Below are 25,783 nucleotides of genomic sequence, written 5' to 3'. Positions count from 1 at the left end.
CTCCCCACCGGGTACTGCCCCCCCCCCGTCTATTTTGGCTTGGGCTGGAGGAAAGGCTGAATGCCACACAGGATATGCACTGTAAAAAAATTGAGAAACACCCCCTTCCCCCGAAGGAGGGATGAAAGTCCTGTGAAGCCCCATACCTGGGGGCATGAGATAGTGTAATATCCATATCTCTTTGTTCTGAGAGCCTAAGAGGAGGTGGACTGTATATGAGGTTCTGATACTGGTTTCTGCAGGAGCTTTTGCCATCACAGTAACTGACTGATGCTTTTGCAGCACTTACCTGGGGTTGCACAGGCTCCTTATATCCACATGCTATGCTCTTTTGGAAGCACTGCTGCTGCTGCGTTGTTCTGCCCAGTAGTGCATTTAAACAGGGATGCAGAAACAGTTCTGCTCACGGTGAGTTGCTAGTTCTGTCACTGCTGGGTGCAATACTAGGTTTGGGCTGCTGCTCACACTGAGAGACTTAATGGGTCATACTTTCTGCAGTTTTTCTAATTTTTATGATCTCTGAGGACCATCAAGTTGATCAGGCAGTGCTCCCAGCACCAGTCTCACACAGCTGCAGATTTTATGACTGAGCAATGTGCGATGGTGATTTATGTCCCCCTTGGTGGGGAGAGAGTGGGTGCCATTTTGCCCACTCCATTACAGTATTGGTGGATGCTGCCGCTAGAAGCCATGATGATGATTTTTGTTATGGATGAGCCAATCATGGTTCTGGATTTTGGAAGTATGTATGTCCCCCATGGCTGTTTTCTGTCTGGTTCTGCATGCTGGCAGCCACAAAGTCAGAACTGGACTCCTTAGTCGCTTGCTGTCAGCACTGCCATTCCTTTGAAGCACTAGTCAGGGACAAAGCTCACTTGTTATTGTTCCTTCAAGCTTCATCTGGTGCTTCTTTCTTGTTACCTGTCGGCTGGGCTAATTTAAATACAGAAGAGGACCATACCTGTGTTCAAAATAGCTCAATTGATGAGAAATAGGAATGGAGAAGTGCCAAGAAGGAGCACTAGGGAACCTCCCTCCTGCATCATCCTGTACGCCTGTCACCTGTTAGTTAAACAACATGATGGGTGGCTAAAAGTGCTGCTCTAAGCAGCCACTTAAACTCACCCCATGTCATGTTAGGGAGAGTAATTGATGTTGATTTTCCTACCTGCCAGTGATACTTTTGGGATGGGGGTAAGAACAAAGCTGGGGAATCAGCCAGTCCCTTTCCTTTAGGTGGCCCACAATAAGTAAGTAAGGACAGCACCATTCAGCAAGTTTGTTGCTGTGGCAGAATAGGTGATAGCAGCATACTTTTTGCCAGCATACTTTTTTGTAGACAGCAGTTTAATTCAGCAGTGAGAAAGATCCTAAAGCTAAGCAGCAAAAATAGATGCATGGAAATGTAAGCTATGCAGTGAAACCTTTGATACTAATCTTCGGGCCTGTCACTATCTGTTATGACCTGGCAATTCCATTTTTCCCTCTAGATACATGATGTTCTTCACATCTTGTTCCCAGCACATCTTGTTCCTACTTCTAAGTCATCTTAAAAATAAAAGTAGATATTTTCCCCTGAAGTTGAAAAGTCTCATCACAGCTTCATGATATATAAAATCCATAATAGTCTGTCACCCATTACCTGGGAGGTGTGCATAGATAGAGATCAGATGAGACAGGTCGCAAGGGAAGCAAGTGATGACGTGTGTCATGTTGTCATGATGCAAATGCTGCAACTTATTATTTTCATCAGATGTCAGAGCACAAATAGGGTGAGATTTGTGTGGTGATGTCCCTGCAGCCTTTTGTGATACTGCTAGTTGGGTGACCTGTTATGACTAAGGTATGTTCTGGGGGGTTTGAACATGCCCGCTCCCCTCTAATTACAAGTCAGCCTCCACTAGAGTCTGTTTCTTTTTTGCAGCTTGCCTTCTCTATTTGCATTTTGTTTTCCAAATTATAGCCCTCTTCCCTATATTTGAATTCAATTTCTCCAGATTTTCAGCAAGGTAGGGGAGAAAAGAGCAGGCTTCCCCTATTTTATTGGAGCAAGAAGAAGGATATCTGTACAATTCCATATTCATATTATCTGAGGGAGTGTCAGTGGGGATGTTTATCTTAGATGCAGATGATCCCACAATAACAAAGGCTGAATTGGGCTTCAGTTTTGTATTTGTCACTTTCCTGTATTTATTAGTTTGAGTTACTCTCTGATGCCTTTTGTGAAGTAAGGGTGGTGGTTGCCTAGCAGCTAATCAGTTTCAGTTCTCCTCTTTGGGGCTTCAGTAGTTGCCAGTCACAGCAGGCTCTACCTCCTTCCTCCTTGGGGCTATTTGTACCACATGTATGCTTATTTCACATTATTTGAATGCGGGGGATGCTCAAATGGTGCGTAGAAGGAGTGGCAGACAAATCATCCTACAGAAGCCAGGTAGAGTCCTTAAGTCAGACCTGGTGCTGGTGCAGTGCCCTAACTGGTGGCTGCCAAGATTCTAAGAAGAGGCAGCAGAAAGCCAGTAGAGAAAAGAAATCACGTTGCTTATAACAACTCCATGTTCACAAGTTAGGAGAGCCCCTTTGGGCAGGGACTCAGTGTGTTAGGATAAAAAAAGGTAAGTCTTCCTTGAGATGAGCATATGCTAGCGAGTTAACTCCGTAAGAATAATAAGTCAGCTAAGTGGTTCATTAAGCCCGCTTTGGTTGATCTCAAGAAACTAAACAGGGTTAGACTTGGTACTTGGATGGGAGACCAGCAGGCAATCCTAAATCTGTGGATTGGACTGGGAAATCAAAAAACAGACAAACCACTTCTGTACTGTTGAATTACATGGATTAAAAATATATTTACCTTTAAGAATAACATCATTCACCATTTTAAGCAATTTTCTTCCCCAGTTACATTCCTGACCTGAAATGCTGCAGCTGCTGCTTCTAGAAAAATCAGATAATTCATGATCTCAGGTTCAAAATACTGACACAGTTGGTAATTTTTAAAAATACATTATATATATATATATATATATATATATGTAAAATGGCCAATTGAAAACAGTATAGCTAAATATATTCTTTTCTACAGATACTCTCAGACTATTTAAGGTGTATATACTCTGCTCTTTTTTCCTTTCAGTTTTCCCACTGAAAGCTTTATGAGCCTTAGTGCAAAGTCTGAACTAATGAATCCAGTTAAGTATTCTGTTATAAAGGTGTGAGAGAGAAAAACTATCATTATGATCATAATCTTCACCAATTTATACAAGCATAATGGTTAAACGTGTACAGCAATTGGGATTTAGTTAGGCAATTGTGAATTCTGGACTTCCTGGGAAAACTTTATTTACAGTAGCAAGGACAGAGCCTTGTAACTCCTTAGAAATTATAATTTATTATGATATAAATTTTTATGGAGTGAAATTCTTTGCATCTGATGACTGTAGTCTGTGGAGTGTTTTGCCATAACAGACTTAAGTTAGTTTTTAGGGTATGAGACTCTTAACTGCAGAAGACTAACAGGATTATACCCATACCAATATATTGGTGCACACTGAATATGCATCAAATCAGAGGATATTTACCCATTTTTGGCTCCTTCCAGATGTGCTAGAACTTGGCCTTAACAGGCCAAACCTGAGTATGACCCTGTATTGAAGCTTAACTTTCAGTTTAAGGTAGCAATTGCCTGTTGCACCACATAAAATTTAGCTAATATAGAAATTAAGCACATATTTATATCATATCCTGGGTATTTGTTTTATTTTCATCTGACACTCTTATTTAATAGGATTTAAGTCTCTCTTAAGTCTGTTACGGCAAAACCTGTTGCTGTGTGAAACTTGAAAAAGATGTGTATGACCATTGAGCACAATTAATAAACATGATACAATCTTTTCAGGGATAACACAATGGCTTGAATAAACTATAGCACACTGGCTTGTCATTTTCAGCAGAAAATATGCCCTTAGCTACTTTTTCCTCCAAAGACCTAAAATATCATTTAAACAATTTGTTATTCATTCATTTATTCTTGGAGAACTAAGAATACCTGTACCTGAAGTTCCCAATCAATTTGTCATTCCGTTATTGACCAGTCTCAAACTGTAGCTATACCATTACTTTTTCAATTGCTTTAAACAAAATTTCCACTCAGACCATAAAACCAATTCATGGGCAGCCATGTTAGATTGTTAATGTAACTATATATGCATGTTTCCTTTGAATGCACCTGTCCTAGGACAAGAGTGAAGATGCTGTTGAACAGCAACCCCTGACATCCCTCATTGGCTGGGGCTTCTGGATGTTGCTAGCAGCTGTTGTACAAGAATACCTGGAGAGCCACAGGTTGCATGCCTACAATGGGAAACTTGCCTGAGTCTACACATTCCCCTCTATGTGTAGACTTCACACATTATAGAGCATCTCCTCTTTGTATACAAAAGGTCTAAAATTTTATGCTTGACATCTCCAGGAAGGACTTGAAAAAAAATTGCCTAAAACGCCGGTGAGCAACTGCTGGTCATGGTCAATAATATGGACTGGATGGCTCAGTATCAACTTGTTATGTTCTTGTGCAACAGTTTATGTACAGTACAGAATGCATGTTACTTCCATTTAGTTGGTCTGAAGCAGAATGTTGCATAATACATTGAATTGATTGTTCAGATAGCTGTTTACATGATTTGCACACAGAAGATCCCAGGTTCACATCTTGCCCTTTCCAATTAAAAGGACCATGTGATAGGAAATACTTGGTGCCTGAGGCCTCAATACGTAATATTGCCTAGACGTTGTCAGAAGTGGATAACTTTTTTTCCTATCAAGAGCTGCAGAGGCAACCTCCTAGGCAGCTTCAAAGAATTGGTGACACAAGAGCCACTGTGAACTCCCCCCATCCCCCAGTCCCTTTTTTACTTCCGATACCCTCTTCTCTCTCCCAAGTGGCAGTCTGCAAGAACTGACTGAAAGCTATTATCATAATCTGAACTGATCTCTTGCACAGGGGTTTGAAATTAGGTCAAGTGCTGCACATGATTGCTAAGGCCACAGGTCATCTGGACCTGACTAAATGGACAAATGGTCTGACCTGGTAGTGGACAAAGTTCACAGTTCCATACTGGAACTCAAGGAACTATAAATGCCCCTCAATAAATAGCAATGGGAGATCTGAAATAATTTCTTCATGAGTAAACAGAAACTGGGTTGGGGTTATTGTGTGTCTAGGTAAGACTGATCTATCACTTCTCTTGCTACTCTGAGCTCACATACTGCTTTCTGTTTAGGTCATCAATTATTACTTCTTTATGGCCATCTGCCTTCTCGCAGCCTCCCACCATGACCAATATCTTTTTGAGTCGCCGGTCCAGTGCTTCCAGATGAGGCTCTGATAAGACTGGAGACAGGGGGTCTGAGGCTAATGACTCACGCATGACATCACTCAAGCGAAAAGCCTCGGTAGCAAGCAGTTCCAGTCGCAAGAAGGTTGACTTCTTAATACTGGAGACAGTAACAACAAGAAAAACAGAATATATATATAGAGAGAGAGAGAGAGAGAGAGAGAGAGGGAGAGAGAGATCACATTTAGTATTTCTATTGGTACAATTTAATTCTAAGAAAATAAATGCATACGGACTTGAAATATCAGTATGAATCAGGACAGCAATGAGAAGACTTAGAACTGTCAGGATGAGAAATGCTCATAACTATTATGGATTCCAGTAATGTAATTTCTGCACTGATTGCTAAGCTTGAAAATAATAATATGCTATGGGGATTTTGGAAAAATCCATTCATTATTATGACTCAACTGAATCAACCTTAATTTGGTGCTGTTTACAAAAGGTTCCCTGGTTCAGATTACAAACAAATGCATCTACCTGTGGACTTAGTGGAAGTAGTTTGATAGGCTTTTTACTACCCAGAGCCTGTGCATTTCAACAGATTTCTGCCAGAAACATGTTTACATGCTCCTTTACATGCTGAATTGCCTTATGTCCAAATGTGTCAATGGGGACCTGCCACTGGTCCCAGATAATTCATACTTCAGATAACTGGAAAGAAAGATGGTTCATGGAACTATAGTACTGGGTGAGAGACAAAAATTAATCTATACAATAGTCACATTAAGCTACCTTCCCCAACTTGGAGCTCTTCAAATATATTAGCTTTCAGCTTTTATAATAGGATTTGAAGTTGAGCAGGGAGGCTGCAGTAAGTATGCAAAAAACAGTCATATCTTCCATACCGCTGAGCATTCCAACCTCAAATAATTTTGTTCTTAACCCTACATTTTGAGATTAGTTAGATTTGGTGCTTTCTAAATGTGGTGGCCATGTTGGATGAGAATTATGGAAGTTATAGCCGAACACTTCTTGAGGGCATTCTCTTTGTGAAAGGCTGAATTAGGCCACCAAGCCCATAGTAAGATAGTTGATTGGGTAAATGCAATTAATGAGCATGTCTTTTGTTACGTAAACAGTCAAGAAGTTTGAGCAGTCTCAGCATCACTGAACTAATGGTGAGAAACAGTTCAACAGAAATCACTCTGCAGATCCCACCATATAATCTCATACTCTCCTGAACAAACTAAACAATAGAGGATTTGGATCTTGATGAGATCTCCATACTAAAAACACAGCACTTTTGAGAGAGCATTCTGACAATCTCATTTATGAGCAAGGTCAGTTTTTCATTGCAGAAATCTGGACCTTTCTTAAACCACCCTAAATTATATTTCCCCAGCAAGGACAAATTTTGAGAGGTAAAAAATTGTCCTTACATGCAGCACTGCTGAAGAGGAGTCAGAATAGACATTTCATCATGAGAATGTCTCCCAAATCTGAGAACAAGAACAAAAATAGCAAATTAGGGCATAATTTTTGGAAGGAGTGGTGCTATCCCTTACAAGCTAGGACCAATTTTATTGTTCTTTAGAAAGAGAAGGTGGCATAAAACAGTACTCTGTCCTCTAATTTTATCCCCACAACAACCCTGCAAGGTACGTTGGACTGAAACAGTGAATAATTCTGTTACTTGAGAACTTGGATCTGAGTCTCCCAGGCTAGTCCAACAGCCTAATCACTAGACATTGGCTCATCTCAAGGGGTTTATTGTACACAAGTGAATGCTGCCACTGAAATAGAATGTGAAAATTAGGCACAGCTGGATAATGTAGTTCTCTTATGTATTACAAAGAAAGAAGGAATTATCAAAGCAAACATCCCAGGAGGAAAAGCTTCCAAAGGCAAAACAGTACAATTTATAGGAATTCTTCTAATCATGCTGTTCCTAGTGTTACATTTTTATATAATGTTGCTCTGGTGTTAAATTTTGGAATAACATCACTGTAGTCTTAAAATGAATTATAATTCTTATTATCATACGCAAGTAGTACCAGCAGATAAGTACTCTCTGGCATTCAAATAACAGATGCTAAGTCTGAGACTTCAGAGACGAGCTCACTGGATTCTAGCACAAGACCATATTGCAACTAGCTCTCCCTTGTTTGAAATCCTTGCCTTGTAAATTCCTGCTTTCAAGGTCTATCCCACAAAAGAAGCTTATTTTGAATTAGCACAGTGCAGGATAGAGCAGTTTTCTTCAATCTGAGACTTTCCAAATGGGTTGAAGCTACAACTCCCAGATTTTCTAGCCAGTTACAGCCCCCAGTACTTCTGAAGAATGTACTGGGACAACCTTGGGGAAGGTTGGGCTGTTTTGAAGATACAGATCGTTGTAGATCAGAATTCAAAAGCCTTCCAAAGTCTCTTGCCCACCCTCAGGAAAATACAGTAGTTTCTTACCCTCTACCATTGTCCAGATGAAGGAAAAAAGTGCTGTTACCAAACTTTTCAAATGTCTCATAGTGGTGCCGGTCCATATTTCCTGCAGATAAAGAGAAAGTGGTGGAAGAAAATGTGTCACCAAAATTTTCCCATACCAGAACTATAAGGCCAAAAATATACATTTGTTCTTCTTTGAAAAATATGGATTCTTCTTTGAAAAATATCACTCAGTTCCGTTTCTGACATGAACCTTTTTACACAGAGAATTGTTTTGAGAGTGACCCTGTTCTCAGGGCATGATGGCCATTAGAATGTGCAATTTTGGGATCCAAAGACATATTGCTCTTCTGTCACTGTCAGAAATGTATTTTCCTAGGTCCACATAGCTACCATATAAGCACAGGAACAGGTGTGATTCCTTCAAGAAGCCACCAGAAGGTACACTAAGGTGCCTATACCAGATCTGAAGCACCTTTGCCTGTTTCAAATCTAAATGCCATACACTTTTAATGGCCACCATTCCTGGAATAATTATAAAAATAGGACAATTCTTAAGACCAGGAAAAAGAATTGTGTCTCTGACTAAAGATCTTCCAGTACTTCTAGAATTTTGATTTTTGATGCATGAAATGAACAACTTCCAAATATAGATCAGTTGTAGGCCTGTTGAGTACAACTGTATTATATTCTTTAAACCAGAAAACCAGCAAATGTTCCCCAGCAACTCTATAGTATGAGCATTTTGCTTAATAACCCCCCTCCCCCAGCTTCTCATTTGCACAGCAAGTTTTGGGCAATCAGAACTTTTCAAGACCTTCAGGTTTGCAAAATCTCAGGTGTCAACTCTACTAGAGGAAAAGAGCTGAAGATCAGAGATTACTGACGCTACAGCTTTTAAATTATACAACAGAGCCAAACTTGTGAATTTAAAACAAAAAACACACATATACACCTGTATTACTGTCTCAATGAGTATGTTTATGTTATCGAACTGGTGGTACCTGACTGGACTCAATCTAAAGTTGTATTTGCAAGCTAAAAGAAAGTAGATAGTGGAATGAAAGCCCATAAGAACAATGGTGCAGGAAGGAATAAGACAAGAGCAGCCCTAGATATTTATTCGAAAGTAAATGCTATGTCCAATTATATTTGTTGCCAGCTAGTAAGTCTGTTTAGAATTGGAGTCCCAAATATAATTTCATGCCTTACTTGAGCGTAGCCAGCAAATAAATGCTTAGAACAGGATGCTGCCTATCACTGCAAAAACATCACAAATTCACTACTTAGGTAGTATTGCATAGCTTCTGTAAATTTAAGGGTACATTAAGCTTTGAGCAGATGCTAAGATCCACACCCCAAAATGGGGCAGGATCAATGTTTAGTTTAATTTTATCTTTTGATACTGCAGTAACCATAAGCTATGAAAGCAAAGCACAATGCCTGTATTCACGCAATGCACAAAGTAAGCACATGATGAGGAGGTCCCCATATCTTATTAAGGCATAATGTGCATGCAGCAAATATACTGGTTTTTTTTTTCAAAGGAAGGGAGTGCCACAACATGTTAAAATCATGGATGAGAAATACTGCTTATTCTGTAGGCTATAAAGAATATGGATTTTGAAAGCTAGAGGTCATGTGATATGTAACCTGATTTATAGGGTGGGAGGATGAATGTGTGTATTCGAATAAGCTTTCCTTTCTAGTCCTCTAACTGAGGAACATCTACAAGACAGATTATCAGTATTTGAATAGGCTCTGTTACCATGGGTCTCCACTAAGAATCCTGAGGACTGTGTTTCTCAAACACCCTGAGAATCCCATCCCAGATTATCTTCCCTCTTAGCATACCCTCCACAAATATTAGGACTTCAAATCCCATAATCTTCCATCCACTGGCCACTTGGGAATTAGAGGAGGCATTGAAGTCAAACATACACAGGCAGCACCAGGTTGGAAAGGCAAGTCACCCCTGAATTCAACACCCATCATTAGGCCAGCACAATAATCTTTTGTTAGTATCTGGCTCACTACAGAAAGCAAGTATCTGATACCATCCCCATTTGGGGGCAAATACATGCAAAGATGAAGTGGATATGAGAGGCTTTCTAATGATGCTAAGCAGTAATTTGGTCTACAACTTTATTACATAATGTATGATGAATTAATAATAATTTCAACTAGTTGGGTATTCTGTTAAATTTGCACATGATTTCTGAGGCCAAAACCATGCTTTGTAATCATGGGTTCATTACAACAAACAACCTCATAGAACAGGCATTCTATCAAGTATGAGTGCATGTTAAGAGAGAAAGGGGAATGTTCCTTTTAAGATGCTATGTCTGTGCATCTTCTGCCCATTAATCAAATAAGTTAATCTGACTGGTCAGTTAAACATTGTAATAACAATAAACAATAAGCTTTGGTATCAAAAAGCTGCACTTTTTGGAACAAAAATTGGGAATGAACAGGATGGCCAATCCTCTAAAGCAGTGTTTCTGGCTGGGGGATTCTGGGAGTTGAAGTCCACACATCTGAAAGCTGCCAAGGTTGAGAAACACTGCTCTAAAGGCTTATATGTGTTTATTGTTAAAATGTGGATATAGAATATGAAAAAAATGCAGTGTGTCCACTAGAGGGCGTAGTGAGCCACGTTTGCCAGTAGTAATTTGAATTAGGGAGCTTTTAGCTGGCCACACTTTATCTGAGTTTCCTTACATGTATGCTGAAAACAATCAGGAAAATATTAAAATTTTGTCTCTGTGTAAGTCTGAAAGGTGAAACTTCGTTTGCATATTAACTAGAAGCTGGGGGGAAGAGCAGAAATAAGTTACGCTTGTACTACATAACGTGGACAGCTTATGAAGCTTGCAGAGCCATTGGCAATCAGTGTGAGAGAACTGGGCTAAATGGAACAACAGTAGGCATTAGTCAGTGGTGAATGATTACATCTTCAATGAACTTTCTGAAGTTATTCGGTGTCCTGAAATTTACTTAAGATCCAAGCCTGTAAATTGCTTATTGTGACAAGTTTTAACAAGCAAAAGCTGGTTCTTCTGAAGTGGGATAATCAACTGAGAAAAAGGGTATCCCCTTATGGAATAGTAAGGCAACACTGAAAAACAAGCCAGAACAAGAAACTCTGAGAAATATTACAGAAGGAGTAATTGTTTTCTTGTGAATTTCAGCACAGTATATTGCCAGTGAAAGCCTATTCTGGAGAAGCTGGTGGGCAGCCAGTTCTGCACAGACAGAGATCCTTTGTTTTGCAAGATGTAATGTGTCTTATGGTTAAGAAACTCTAGCACCACAGTCTCTCTCCTGCAAGCTGAGCTGAAAAATCTGCAGTGGAAATGCCAGACAGAGACTGAATCAGAGGCACAATCTGAGGCCTTCTGCCTCTGTATTTGGCCACCACGGATCCAGGTCCCTTGTCCCCAGTATAAATCCATCAACATACTCACCCATGAGAAAATCGAGCAGAGTCATGTCAATGAGACTCAGAAGTCGGGCAGTGCTGTCATAGGGTGGCGTCTTTCGAACTTCAGCACAGTAATTTTCATTCAGCTCCCACCTGAGAAGAGTCAGTCATTGTGGAATATTATCTGCTGAACTTTTGACCTACCTTCTCTGTTCAAAAAGGCCTCAAAATTACATTGCTTTGGACAGGCTCTTAATGGTTGATCATTTACAATCATTCATTTTTAATATTCTATTTATCTATCTATCTATCTTTTCCTCTATTAGAATTCTAAACCACCACTGCTGTGCGCTTTTTGCTGGACTGTAAGAATAATTACCAACAGAAGCATAAAATATATATGGTGTGATTTCAAATATAGTAAGTTATTCTTCATTTTAATTTTATTTTGTCTTTTTATTTGAAACTGCTGAGGCGTATTGATAAACCGTGGTACATGAAGTCTTAATAGCAACGATAAATAAATCTCATACTGGAAAAAAGAAGCAGCTTTGGTCACCTTACTCATTTTGCCATTTTGCAAACGCACATTGCATGTTACAGAGATTCTTTTGAGCTTCCTTGGATGATGCTGCAGTTACCTATGCCGAACTGGGCCAAAATACTTTGCTGTGCGATCCGAGCTGCAAATGACTCTTCCCTCCTATTCCACTCACCCAGATGCATACTAAGGGACCACACTCAAATCAGGCAAATCTCTGAAGCACCTTTTCCCCTTTTTGCCAGTAAAATTACCACACGAATAAGTTGCACGACAAAATTCTGCTTCTTTTTCAAAGCAGTGAAAATGTGCAGGCACTTCTCATTGCTTAATTATAGGGTGGACCTTGATCCTGAGACCTTAAGGCAATGTGTCAGGATCTGCGCAAGCTAGAAATCAAAGCTTAATTAAATGTAGACTAGTGATGCATAGTTGACAGGGTTAAATGTTAGAATGGTTAATTGGAGGCCCGCTTGCTTGTTCCTGCCATCAAAGTTAGGAGAGAAGGGGGAGGAAGATGCACAAGCCAGGTGCTACTGTTATCTCGGCAGAGGCGCCAACAAGGTCAAGCAACCGTGAGAGCAGGAGAAAGGCGTGAGGAATTTCAAGCGGGAAAAGAGAGTGGGGGGAAGGGGGTTAAAAAGGAAAGTTTTTGCCTGGGGATGGTTAGACTCAACAATCTATGGAAGCTGTATACTACTCAATAAAGAAATCTTTAATGGAACTAATTCGAGTCCAGAGGATTTATTGAACTTGGGAAATGAGTGTGCAGACTCTGACACAATGTTTCTCAACCTTGGAAAATTTAAGATGTGTGGATTTCAACTTCCAGAATTCCCCAGCTGGCTGGCTGGGGAATTCTGGGAGTTGAAGTCCACATATTTTAAAGTTCCCAAGGTTGAGAAACACCGCTTTAAGGAAAGAATAAGAAATGGAGAAAGTGGTGTGCTTGCCTTGAGATATAATGTATTTTTGTGACATCACTGTTTCACTCAGGGTGTGAAGCAGTATGTCTCAACCTCTTAAAATAAAATTAATCTTCCTTTTCAAGAGCTAGTGCCAGACAGGTGATAGACCAGTCTATATTCATACTGTGGTGAATGGGGGAATAGGTCCTTCTGCGGATACCCGTGCTGTCTCATGGTTGTAAATTTACATTTTTGTTTTATTTTAGGTTTCTGAACCTTTTTGATACTGTATCTGAAGCTCAAGATGTAAATATATAGAAACGATATTAAAACCTCCTACTTCCATGAGTTACTTCAGACCCATTTTTAATCTTTTTTAAGCAGAATCAGCTTCTCCAAGTCTCTACTGGTGAAGGAGCCACTGAATATTTGGCAGGTTTGGTGTTTTTTGTCATCTTACCTGACTTTTCTTGGGTCCATCTGAACATAAAAGCAAGGGGAATAAAAAAAAAGTAAAATGGATGCAAAACAAGTAAGGGGAGGTATGATAGTGATACCCAAATTTGTGGGCTAAGGGATGTATATTCATGATTTGTATACTGTAGATTCCCTAAAGTTTAGACTAAGTATCTCACTTTCTCCTTTCTTTGACTGTCCTATTTCTCCAACCATCTCATTTGTCTCCACTCTATCTAGAATGTTCTTCTTGTCTTCTAAATCCTCTTTCTAGCTGTACTGGCTTTTTTCTTCTTCTTTCAAATACTCACTCAGCTTTCTTGGTCTTAGAATAGGAACGCCTCCAGGGACTCCTCCAAGAGTGGCGTTCAGCTAGCTCTTTGTCAGGCAACAAGGCGGCCATGGATCCCTCAAGCTGGTCAGGTTTGCCACACAAAGCATGTTCAGTGGAGCAATAGTAGGAGCATTCACCAAAGAAACAGATGTTGCCAGCTGGTTGATCCAGGCAAAATGGAGGGAAGCAAAAGTTAGGGAACTGCAACACAGAGACATTTTTTCTGTGATAGATAGTGCCACCATCTGTCTTACAGATTCAAAGAGAGAATGGAATAGTTTACATTCCTGTCATAGTCAATCTGTCTCAGCCTTCTCTAACCTGTTGCTTTTATCACAGTGCAGTGGTAAAGCTGACCAGGAATTGTATAAGTCCCAATACATCTACATCTCAATGGTTCCAGAGTTGGTTTTTTGTTTTTGTCAAGAATGAGGTGGGTGGAGGGGAGATATTCACCTGGGGAAATGAAAAATGTCTTAAGCAGTTTCTTATCTGTTGTAATGTCATGAATTTCCTTGCTTATGTTCACCAAACGTCCAGAAACTGGGGGAATTCTTCGAAAGTCCAGGATCCTACACAGAAAAGGCAAACCCAGCAGGAAAATAAGCCTGAATAGAGAACACAACTGAATAGCCTACACACTATTAACTTCATCGAGCCTATTATCAGAAAATATCAATTAACTGCCCTTTCAGCTTTTTCTAATAGTTGTATTAGCCACCACATTATGATGTGGATCTCAAGGCTTGCTTGACCTAGGAACCTCTGAGGTTGCCTTCTAGCTTAGCAAACCGCTATGGACTGGGTGCATTGAAGGGTATCTTATGTCATCTTCTGCCAGGGCTTTTATGGGACTCTTGGCAAAGGATTCCTTGATGGATTGCCTCTTATCTTGGGGAGCTTGGATTATAACAGCAATGCTCTGGATGAATTAGAAGCCTCACCTTAATTTCTCACAATGTTCCCATTACTCTGAAATTTAAATGGGGCTTCTCAGCTGCTCAGAGGGGTCCAGGGCAAAGGTGAGGTGAACCCTGCTGGAAACTGGACTGTTACCACCCAAGGATAGTTTGTACTGATGTCTAATCTGAACCAGTGATGAATAAGCTTTGAAATTGCCAGGTCTCATATAAACATGAAATGTCTAGCTGGGTAAGCAATAACCAGAACCTTGGAGACCCAAAGCAGAACTAGATTTTCAGAATGGCCACCAATAACTTTGTCATGGTCTCAACACACTAGGTCAGATGTTGAAAACCTGTGGCCTTCCAGAAGTTCTAGGATTCCTGCTTCCATTAAATAAACATGGTAATACTGTAATCAGTGATATTAGGTTTTATAGCCCCACAAAATCTAAAAGGCTATAGATTATCCAACCCTGTGCTACAGCCTGTTGTATGCCTGGATCTCAAATCAGCCAAATCGCTATTTTGATTGATGGATTATGTGACATCAAGTTGTTTTCAACTCTTAGCGACCTTATAGATAGATTTTCTCCATGATGATGTATCCTAACCTGGTCTTTCAGGTTTTCGAACATTGCACTCATAGCCACTGTAACAGAGTCCACCACCTTGCTGCTGATCATCTTCTTTTCTTTCTTTCCACCTTTCCCAGCATTAGAACCTTCTCCAGAAAACTAGGTTTTCATATAATACTGTATGTCTGAAGTAAGATAATTTGAGCCTGGTCATTTGTGCCTCAAGTGAGAACTCTGGGTTGATTTGTTCAATGATCCATTGGTTTGTTTTTTTGGCTGTCCATGGTATTCTCAGAAGTCTTCTCCAACACCAAAGTTCAAAAGCATCAGATTGGTCATATTGTTGTTGTTATTTTGATATATATCTTACCTTTCTTTCTGCTCACATTCAGGCAGGAAGCTGCCTTGTACTCAGTTTATTATCCCACCTAGCTCAGCCTTGCCTACTCTGATAACAACAGCTTGAAAGATCCTAAGCAGGATCTGTGTGAGATTATTCTGCTACAGAAGATGCCAGAACCTGACTTTGTTTACAGACAAAGAGTATGTTCAAGGATTAAACTATGGTAATTCCTTACTAGCTACCTCCTAAAAATAAACTATAGACATATTTTGAGGAAGAGAGCTAGACTGAACTCACCTATCCAGGTGAAAAGCTGATATTTCTGCATTGTGTCGCTCAAAGTCTGAAAAGTAAAAGAAGTCTGCTGAAGTCTCCTGGTCTCGGGTTTGCCTAGGAAGGTGGAGAGAAGAGTGGAATGGGATTATCAGAAACACATTTCCCTAAAATGTACTTCATCCAGCTCTCAGAATTTCCCAGCAACATGGCATTGCTGAAAATTCTGGGAAGAAGTCAACATTTGGCAGAAGCTCATGTTTAGGGAAATTGTCAGGAAAATAAGTATCTAGTGGCTGAAGTCAAGCCCATATCTCCTTTGCATCTGGGAGATCAGTTTGCACATGAGATATGAATGTGCATAGTTCTTATAGCAAGTCAGATTGTGCAGCCATCATCTTAGTATTTTATATCAGTAGTAGCTCTTGTGGCTTCAAGTATGGTATTTTGTCAGCCTATCTGGAGATGCTGGGGACATTTTGCATGCAAAGTGTGTACTCTGCAGAGCTACAGTCTTTCAGTTGATCCTGTTCAAACAAACTAGCATTCAGTTAATGTTGTTCAATTTTATCACTGTAAAGTATTTTTCTCAATCCAGTTCTTTTCAGGTATGTTTGGATTACAATGTCTGCTATTTCCAAATGGGAAGTCTTGGGATTGTGGACTCCAGGTTGAGGAAGACTGAGAGCTTCAGTTCAAACCTTTCACCACCGGAGGTCGCACATCTCCATCATAACCAAACTCCTCTGATGAGGGCTGCAGGAGTGGTAATGATAACAGTTTTTTTACTGTAGTGCAAGGTTCCTCAACCTTGGCGACTTGAAGATGTGTGGACTTCAACTCCCAGAATTCCCCAGCCAGCCATGCTTGGCTGGGGAATTCTGGAAGTTGCAGTCCACACATCTTCAAGTCGCCAAGGTTGAGGAACCCTGCTATAGTGCCATATGCAGCCATCTTGTGAACTGTGGTATAAAATTTCAGAGCAATTTTAAGAAAATGTCTATTAAATATCCCGTGCAATCAGTCTGAACTCTCATGAATATGGCACCAAGTTGGGGAAAGCAGCCATATTGGTAGAAGCGCAAGATCGCTGTAGTTTTCTTAGAGTTCGGGGAACCCAAAATGCTTTGAAAGGTTGTGTATGTTCTGTTCCTGAAGCGTTGACATTTTTTGGTACTTCTAATTAAAATATGATGCTGATTGCTAGTATTTTGAGCTACTTTCCCAGATGTTCCCAATACAGTGATAAGTAAGGCTGCCAATTTCTGAAAAAGCACTTAAATTACACCTTTAACTGTAATCTGATCTTTAGATGTTGATAATTTATTATACTACTGCTGTATAATTTTATTATCTCCATGCCATGACATTTTTTTGCAGATGAAACCCCATGAGAAGTACAGAGAAGCAGTACCTGACTTTATCTTTTGATGCTCACAGTTAAATTGCTTCTAATATAGCTATTGTAGAAACAGCCAATATTATAAATTTCTTTTTTATTTGGGATATGGATGCCAGTGCCAGGATTACCTTATCAGCTTGCTATACAAAGACGCTCTAGCTACCAATTAACGTATAAAGTGCAAGTTTCTCTGGTGTAATCCATCAAGGACTGTTGCAATGCATGAAAAGGTGCTTAGGGCCAGAATATTAGTAAAGATATATAAATATATATATAAATATATATAAACATAGCCCTCCGAAGTTCCCAAATTTCCAGCTAGCATAGCGTTTGGAGTTACACTCTCGGCATATCCAAACGGCCCATTTTGGAGGAGATCACAATTAATGTATCAAGATGTCTTACTTCATAGGTTTGAAGAGGGCTTGGCCATGATTGGGAAAGGTCATGATAAGCTTCAGTTGAGTTCCTCCAGGCTTCTGAACTGAAATGACATTAAAAAGCATTAGAGCGCATGAAGAGATTCAAATTGTTATTTTTTTCATTAAAAAAAAAAAAGAGAGGAACCTGGCTGTCTTTTGTTGGCACTGATAATTTTGGCAAACTCTTGGCATGGGGGATGGCAATTCATGAGCTTATCTGACTCCCAAATCTCACTTTTGGCAACCAGATCCCCCAGATATAAATTGCCAAACATCAAGAGGGCATTTTCCCATTGGTTTCCAGCAGGGAAAAAAAAAGATAAGATGTCAGGTTGGTCTAACATATCTAAATAAAACATTCAGCAAAATAAATAAACAGGGAAATCTAATCTGCCTAAAAGGTCACTACTTTGCACCTTAAGCCCTTAGATTTCAGACAAAATACGTTAACGAAAAGTATGGCTGTTGGTTATAAGAAAGTTGTTTGTCCCTATCCTGGTTGGTTAGCACTAAGCAGGTCATATCAAAAAGAGCCTCCTTCCTCTTCTAACGGTCTTCATTCTGGATGGTTTAGCTGAGTAGACGCTGAACTAAGGAGGAGAAAAACTAGAAAAGAAAAAGAGGCAACCAGGGAGAACAGGATGAGAAAAAACAAACTATGAGTAGCTGGAGTATCTGAAGTGGTATGTAGTACCTGAGCTGACAATTTTCTGTTTTGCCAAATCCTTCATCAAGTCATGGCGAGAGGGGTCATGGCGGGCGTACAGTTCATAACGATTGATTCCAGCGTAAAAACTGAGCCAAGCAGGGTGAGCGTTGTGGTTCTGAAGACCTTCTGCATTGCTGCTACTGATTCTGCAGATCCAATGCCCCCCAGCACACAAAATCAAGCACTTGATATAGTTATTATTACATCCTATATATTAATACTGAAGTTACACACTGAATTGTAAGCATAGCAAAGCTATAAGATAAAGATATGAACATATTAAGGCTATCCTGGATTCTCTAGAAGAAATTTAAAAAATCTTTAGAGGAATGGATTTTAAGAGGACAGCCTGCTACTAAAGATAACCTCATGAGACTTAACATGACAATACTAAGAGTTTTGAGTGGTGGAACAAAGCGTAATAAGTATTCTGGGGAAGAGCGTGTCTGACTAACACTGAACAGGAGCATTGCCCTCTGTAATATTTTGTTGCAGGACTCATTTGGTGCCTGCATTTTCAAAATTCAGAGGAGGATAATGTTTAGAATAGATGAAAATTAACCATAGAACTTTATTAGTGGCTACCAATAGAATTTGCTTTACTTTCATGTCCTGTTCATGGGTTCTATAAACATCTGGTTGGTCATTGTTTAACCAGTTTGGGTCTAATCCAGCAGGGCTTTTACATTCTGGGTAGCTAAACTAGTATTATGTATGCATAAGAGGAAGACATGATCAGATTTGAGAAGAACCCCAATACTGTAGAACAGTGTTTCTCAAACTTGGCAACTTTAAGATGTGTGGACTTCAACTCCCAGAATTCCCCAGCCAGCATGGGAATTCTGGGAATTGAAGTCCAAGCATGTTAAAGTTGCCAAGTTTGAGAAACACTACTGTAGAAGTACAAATAATAATAATAATAATAACAACAACAACAACAACAACAACAACAACAATAATAATAATAATAATACAAAGAAGCTGAAGAAACAGTGGACCACCTAGTTAGCTGCTCCAAGAAGATTGCACAGACTGACTACAAACGATGGCATGACAAAGTAGCAATAATGGTGCATTGGAATATCTGCAAGAAATACCAGTTGCCTGCAAGCAAGAACTGTTGGGACCACAAAACAGACAAAGTAATCAGAAATGAAGAAGCTAAAGTGCTCTGGGACTTTAGAATTCAAACAGCCAAGCACCTGCCACACAACGCCCCAGATTTAACATTGTTGATAAGAAAGACAAAGAAGTCTGGAAAGTGGACATTGCAATACCTGGAGACAACAGAATAGAAGAGAAAGAACTGGAGAAAATCAGAAAATATAAAGACCTGCAAATAGAAGTAGAAAAACTATAGCAAAAGAAAACAAAGATAGTACTGATAGTTGTAGGTGCCTTGGGTGCAATCCCAAAACATCTGGAACACCACTGAAGACTATCGCCATTGACAAAATTGCCATCAGTCAATTGCAAAAGGCAGCTTTACTTGGAACAGCTTATATCCTGCGATGTTACCTTTATCATCAAGAACATTTGCCTATCCCAGGTCCTTGGGAAGGACTTGATAGGTGGATAAAAATGCCAAATCCAGTCTAAACATCTGGCTGACTGTTCGACTAACCATCATCATCATCATCCAACCATAATAATACAAAGGAGATAGAATTCCAGATTGTCCACTGAGAACTAAGAATGCTTAGGGGATATAACATGCTGTTGGATGAAGCACCCAAATAAAAATGTGTGTGTTTGTGTGCACGTGTGTATATGTATGCATGTGTGTAGAATGAAGGGACTGGACAATAGAATTCAGATCATGGCACATTTTAAAACCTGGCTGCATGACCTAGCTTTTTGCATTTGTTTTCTATTACATCCAGCCTTAAACCAGTGTCTGTTGAAATGGCCATGTGGTGTAGCCATATCCCATAGTTTGGGGAACAGAAAATTCTGTGCACTTGTATATGCAATTATATATTTGTATATGCAACTGTGGCTGTTGGGACCTCAACTGTGGCCAGCATACTGTATATGTGGACATTTTTACAGCAATTGACCGTTTACAGTGATACTACACCCATTTATATGTTTGGATCATACTTTTTTATTCTGAACAAGTGCAAAATTTTAAAGAACATTTATATGTCACTTTGGATGGCATGTACATCAGAGAATGTGGCTCATAAACACTAAACCAGGGTGGCAATGGGTAGTACCTCAATAGGATGAGGGCTACAAAAGATAGGATAATGATGCAAAATGTGCAAAATCATATCACACAAGGGTGGAGTTTTTGAGTGCTTTGCTGGAAGGGAGTTTCTTTTTTTAAAAAATCTTTTTTGTACTCCAGTTTGTACTTCCTGCATCAGTGATGCTGGGGAAATTCACCCATGTAGTTGGAGTATGTCCCGGTTGCAAAAAAAAAAAAGGGGGGGGGGTCAGCAGATCCTGCTGTAAACAAATACAGCAATAAGCAGCCTCATAGTTATCCATTAGAAATAACAGAAGAAAGAACTGGGAAGAGAGGAAGAGTGCAAAAATGTTGGTTCATTTTCAGTACAAAGACAGAGGCATTTGGAAGTCCGCATAATATTCAGTGACAGATTTCAGTAATTGTGTCACACTTCCCTGTAGAAAATATTTCCCTCTGAATCCCATGACCTGGCACAGCATGCTTTCAGTATGGACTTTTCATATTGTTCTTTGACATTATTATACAGGTTGTAGGAAGTACTCATGGTATAGGACCTTTTCAACTAGGATTACAATTCTTCCCATAACAAGTAGCCATACTTTTCTGATGTAAATACTGTTTTAATCTCATAGTGCACTACAATTAAAAGTTTACTTTTATGCTACTCATTTAGTGACTACCTCAGTTAGTGACCATACACAAATATGATGGTAATAAAAAGGTAATAACTCATTTTTCTGACCAATGCATGCATTTCCTATCAAATTTCACCTGCCTGACAACAAAAGCCTTCAGTGTGAAACTGATTAAAGTCTGGTCAGTTTCAGGCAGCAGCGCCAACTAATTAAGATGGCAGAGGCTTGTTAACTTGCCCTTAGCACTTTTTAGGGAAACACTGCACTGTGGAGAAAAGCAGCTCAGGAAGAGATAGCTTGTTTAAGCAATCTCTCCACCCTGTGACGGGGCAAAAAAAGGGAAAAAATGGGTCAGGCACAGGGCACTGTACAAGAGAACTTTATCTGAATGAGACGGCAGCAACTGATGATCTTCCTAGCATCTCTCTCTCTCTCTCTCTCTCTCTCTCTCTCTCTCTCTCTCTCTCTCTCTCTCTCTCTCTCTCTCTCTCTCTCTCTCTCTCTCTCTCTCTCTCTCTCTGTCAGGCCTAGCCCAAGGAACTCCTGGAGACCATGCAGGTTCAATCAGCAAGTTTTATTAGCCAGTGCCTGTTTACAGAAATCTTCTCAGACTGACCACTAGTTCCCAGGCACAGCTATTCACTATCTTCTGGAATGTTTAGGGATGCGCCAGCTTTCTCCGCTTATCTCCAGAGCATTGCTCTGGAGACAAGAGCACCGTTTTCACCCCCCTTCCTCCATTCCAGTCCATCACACTCTCTCGCTCTCTCTCTCTCTCCGTCACATGTTTGCTTAGTGACCATTTCGCTTTATGACAAAGTTGCTTGAACGGATTGTGCTCACTAACGCGAGGCTGACACTATATAATAGGCCATAGGAGGTTATGCCTCAGGGCAGAGGCAGAATAAAATGACACAGCATAATCTTAGCCTGGCTTCTTATCTACACAACCTACTGAGAATCAAACTCTTCCAAAATGGGGAAAGGAAAAATTATGCATATAATAATAGAATCTGGACAGGAATAGACACAAGCTCATCCCAGAAGAGTACATATGCCAAATTGAGTAAGCCATCCAGAAGAAAGAGAAGGTCTCTCACCGTTCATCACTCCCACCACTTTTTATGAAGAGGTTCATCTTTGGTTTGGTCCCAAATAGTTTGTCTTTCCTTGCAACTTTTGGAATTGGGATCTTATACAGAGGATGATCAAAAAGAGCAGTCAGTTTGGAACTGCTTGTCTGGGTGGGTTTTTCTTTGGTTTCCTGCTGCTTGATGTTGGCATCTTGGAGAGGCACGTTGCTGATGCCATCCGCTTGTGCCGCGCCTTCTGCTGAGTGCAATCCTTTTTCCAGGGAGCTGTTACTGCTACTGAAATCCTGAAGATTCCTCAGATTCAGCTTATTCTGAGCTGCTAATATCGAACTGGGTGGTAAAAGGTCCAAGGCACCTGTTGCTTTAGATGTACACATGCAGGAATTACGATCAGCAAAGGGCATAAATTCCATCACGATGTTTATCAGGACAACCAAAAGGAGGAAAAAGCAAAGGGTGGCTTTGAATTTCCTCTGGAGCAGAAAAGGCAGCTGGCGTATCATCTTCTTGGAGTCTTAGTTACAGCAAGACACAATGGAACGTGAAAGATCCACACGTAAAAAGGAAAAAGTCTCTCCCTCTCTCTCTTTTTAATTCTTACCTGCAAGGATACAGCAGTAAGAATAGTACTTCCAGAACTGGAATCCAAAGGGAAATGCAAAAGTTCAACTTTTTCAGGCAAAATATACAATTAAATAACTATAACCTCTCCATTTTATGCTATAATCATTCTTACTTATGGGGGGCGGGGGGGAAAGTAAAGCTACTTCTGCTACAAAAATTTCCTTCATCCAGTAGTCCTCAGCAGGAAAAAGGGAGGGGGAAAAGGGGTTGTCTATGAATTTTAACTATGTTGATAACAGAAAAGCAGGTGGTGTCAAGGTTAATGTGAAGAGACCAAACTCCAAATCAATAGCAGCAGATTGGCTAATCCACAAGTCTCTTCAAATAATAGTCTCGTATAACAACAGTTGTTAAAACTGTGCTATTGCAATATGATAACTTGCACTGGAACCTTTTGGCTGAAAAATCTAGAACCTAATTTTTTTTAAATAAAAAATAGATGAAGCTTTGTCTGTCAAATGGGTGATGTATAGGTAAAAATATAGGGACATGCGGTCATTTCATAAATGCTCATTATCACAACATGTCACTTTGTCCCCAGAATGTAGAAATAAAACATTTTTTTCAATGTCACAGGACCAATAGTTACCCTATTAGTTTATTCCAGCATGTGCGTCTGTATAAGCATAGGAAAGGCAGATTTGCTAGTCATTGTTGACTAAACTAGGCTCTATGGACCAATTGTCTATACGATATGGTACATTCTTTATGTTCTTTATAGATGTCATTCATATGATGTTTTTGATATGAGGCCTGTAAATGTGAGTCCTTAATCCCTCCCAGTTTTATACATGAGGTATGTAGAAAAACATTGATTTAATGAACCTTTCAGGGGAGAGTTATCTTCTTAATTAGAATGTCCATTAAATCTACATTTATATAATTTGCATGAATTTATATCACTTGCATAATTACAATTGTCATCATTGCAAATGGAATCATTTGCAGTAACACCTTTTTTAATAAGCAGATCCTCAAGTTTAATGGTCATTAGTCATTAAATGGGGGTGAAGTTTGAATTAAAATTGTGTTCATTATATCTGAAGTCCATTAAACTGAGGTTTTACTGTATAACTTTTAAAAATCTGCTACTTCAGATATACTCTATGAAAACATTATTGTGTACATTAGTTCTTGCATTTCATAATTGTGCCACCAGACCAGGACTATGGGAGGAGAATCCAGGCCCTCTCTCAGCAGAATGAGCAGGAATGCCCTGCAAACATGGAAAGGCTTTTGAAATAACAAGTAATACTTGTTATAATTCAAAGAGCTCATAGTACCACTGACTAGCTTTAATTTTATCTAAAGACTTAAGGCAGCTTCAGTAGGCTTTTTTCATTCTGTTTATGTAGGAGTCTTGTAAGACATAGTGATTGCATTCACACATCCCTCTAAATTATAAACCATGCTTCATGGTCCACAGTGCCTGGGCTCACAGAACATAGGGCTGTCCCCAGAGCTGCCTTTAGGTTAAGTCTGAGTAGGCATTGGTCTAGAGTGCCAAGCTTAGGGGTGCCAATGCTGCCCTTCCTTCTGAATCATTCTAAAAATGCAAATCTTTGCCTCGGTGTGAAGTGACACCATCAGTTAATGTGGCATAAGGGAGCCATCTACCCTTGAAATGGCACTGGCTGTCCCTATCTTTATGAGAAATAAAGCAGCTGCTTTGAACAAAATGGGATAGACATCCAGTTGGATCAAGACCCCACACTTTATGGCCTGGACACCTGTTTCATCGTGTTTAAGGCAAGCAGCTTTACAGGGCAGCTTGCCACCCTGCCAGTCACTACCCAGGTGTTGCTTTGAGAGGTTGTCAACATGATGCATTGTTAGGTAGATGCAGCAGGCTGTGGTGGCAACACTTGGGTCCCTTCAGAATGGGCTTCTCAGAGAATTTCCCTCAGAGTGACGTCTATAGGATGAATATTTGCTTATCAGTCTGAGTAGCAGCACTACAGTCATCAGGAAAGAATGTCACTGCAAGAATCTGCCAAACTCAATTCCCAATGAAAGTAAATCTCATTGAAACCAAAAATAAATTCAAAGAAGTTCTTTATTGAGAAGCAGTCTACAGTTCTAGGTTAGTGTCAAGACTAAAAGCCCGCATGCACCAAACCCCTTTTTCACCCCAACCTCTTGCACCCCCCTTTCCAGACCATCATCCATCTTGTGCATGTCCTCAGTTCTTCCCGGGTCTCATGTTGGTATGACTTTGGGCATTCCTGGGAACCAGATAATGGTCCACCTACGCCTAATGGCCCTTCCTTCCCCCCTTCCTCTTTCTCATAATGGCAGAAATGAAGCAAGCAGATTAACTACTTAATTGATTGCAAGGCTTCTGACAATCACACAGGAGGGAGTGTATACCATGGGAAAGAATAGCAGATTCTCCTCTTGGCTCAAGTGGCACTTGTCCTCCATTTGCTTCAGGCCTTTTTGGATCACCCATCATACAATACACTAAGTGATAAACACCCACATCACATTATGGCTTAGGGCAATTTGTGATCTCCTTGCCAGCTCAGGTTACCTCCTGAGCTTCCCGACTAAGTGGCAGCATAGAACTTTTAATGCTTGTGTCAGACATTCTTACTAAGACCCTACAGGAGATGAGCATCAAATATGCAAAGAAATATATTATCTGGAAATATGCAACCACTTTCTCAAATGTAGGCCACTCACGTCATACAGGTGAACATTCACAATGCCACATCTGCTTCCTTTGTCACACACAAACACCCCAAGCTGCTGAAAGAATGATGAGCTGTCTGCCCACTCATGTCCCGTGGTGCAGCTGTTGCCTAGTAACTGCCTCCAGCTAACATTTTCAGTCGCCCCAGATTCTGACAACACTATATTTCATATCAAGGCCAGAGTAAACCAAGTAAGTTCTGTTTCTCCCTGAAGCCTTTTCTGGAGAAATTAGACCTTTTTCTGCATTTGTACACAAAGCTTGTCAGGAACAGAGGTTTCTGCTCAGAGAAATGGGAATTGGTGACGGGTGAAGATGGGGCAGGGCCTTGGCAAGGAACATTTAAGGGTTGTTCGTCTAATTCGTGTCAAATCTGAGAGTCCCACAAGGTTCAAAAGAACTTTACACATTAGCTGAGGTCACATTTCACACTAAGCCAGCTGTTATGGCTTCAGGCTGCCTTTTTTTTTT

General features: G+C 40.1%; 1 protein-coding gene across 1 annotated transcript; it reads right to left on the bottom strand.

The window, feature by feature from the left end:
• Nucleotides 1–3,416: 3,416 nt before the first annotated feature.
• Nucleotides 3,417–22,749, bottom strand: LOC103055910 (extracellular serine/threonine protein kinase FAM20C-like). The gene is made up of 10 exons (XM_007429638.3): nt 22,000–22,749; nt 18,053–18,213; nt 17,342–17,420; nt 15,559–15,651; nt 13,895–14,010; nt 13,416–13,596; nt 11,243–11,352; nt 7,797–7,878; nt 6,773–6,832; nt 3,417–5,490 (listed from the first exon to the last, which is right to left on the bottom strand). Exons 1-10 carry the CDS (start codon nt 22,494–22,496, stop codon nt 5,244–5,246), a joined length of 1,626 nt encoding a protein of 541 aa, XP_007429700.2. The 5' UTR covers nt 22,497–22,749; the 3' UTR covers nt 3,417–5,243.
• Between the last annotated feature and the right edge of the window lie 3,034 nt (nt 22,750–25,783).

Source organism: Python bivittatus, unplaced genomic scaffold, assembly GCF_059951505.1.
Source record: "Python bivittatus isolate LINGU-HERP-01145 unplaced genomic scaffold, Pbiv_v1 ctg000330_np1212, whole genome shotgun sequence".
NCBI classification, from domain to species: domain Eukaryota; kingdom Metazoa; phylum Chordata; class Lepidosauria; order Squamata; family Pythonidae; genus Python; species Python bivittatus.
Note: the sequence above shows the minus strand (reverse complement) of the source record. Positions and strands in the feature narration are given on the sequence as shown.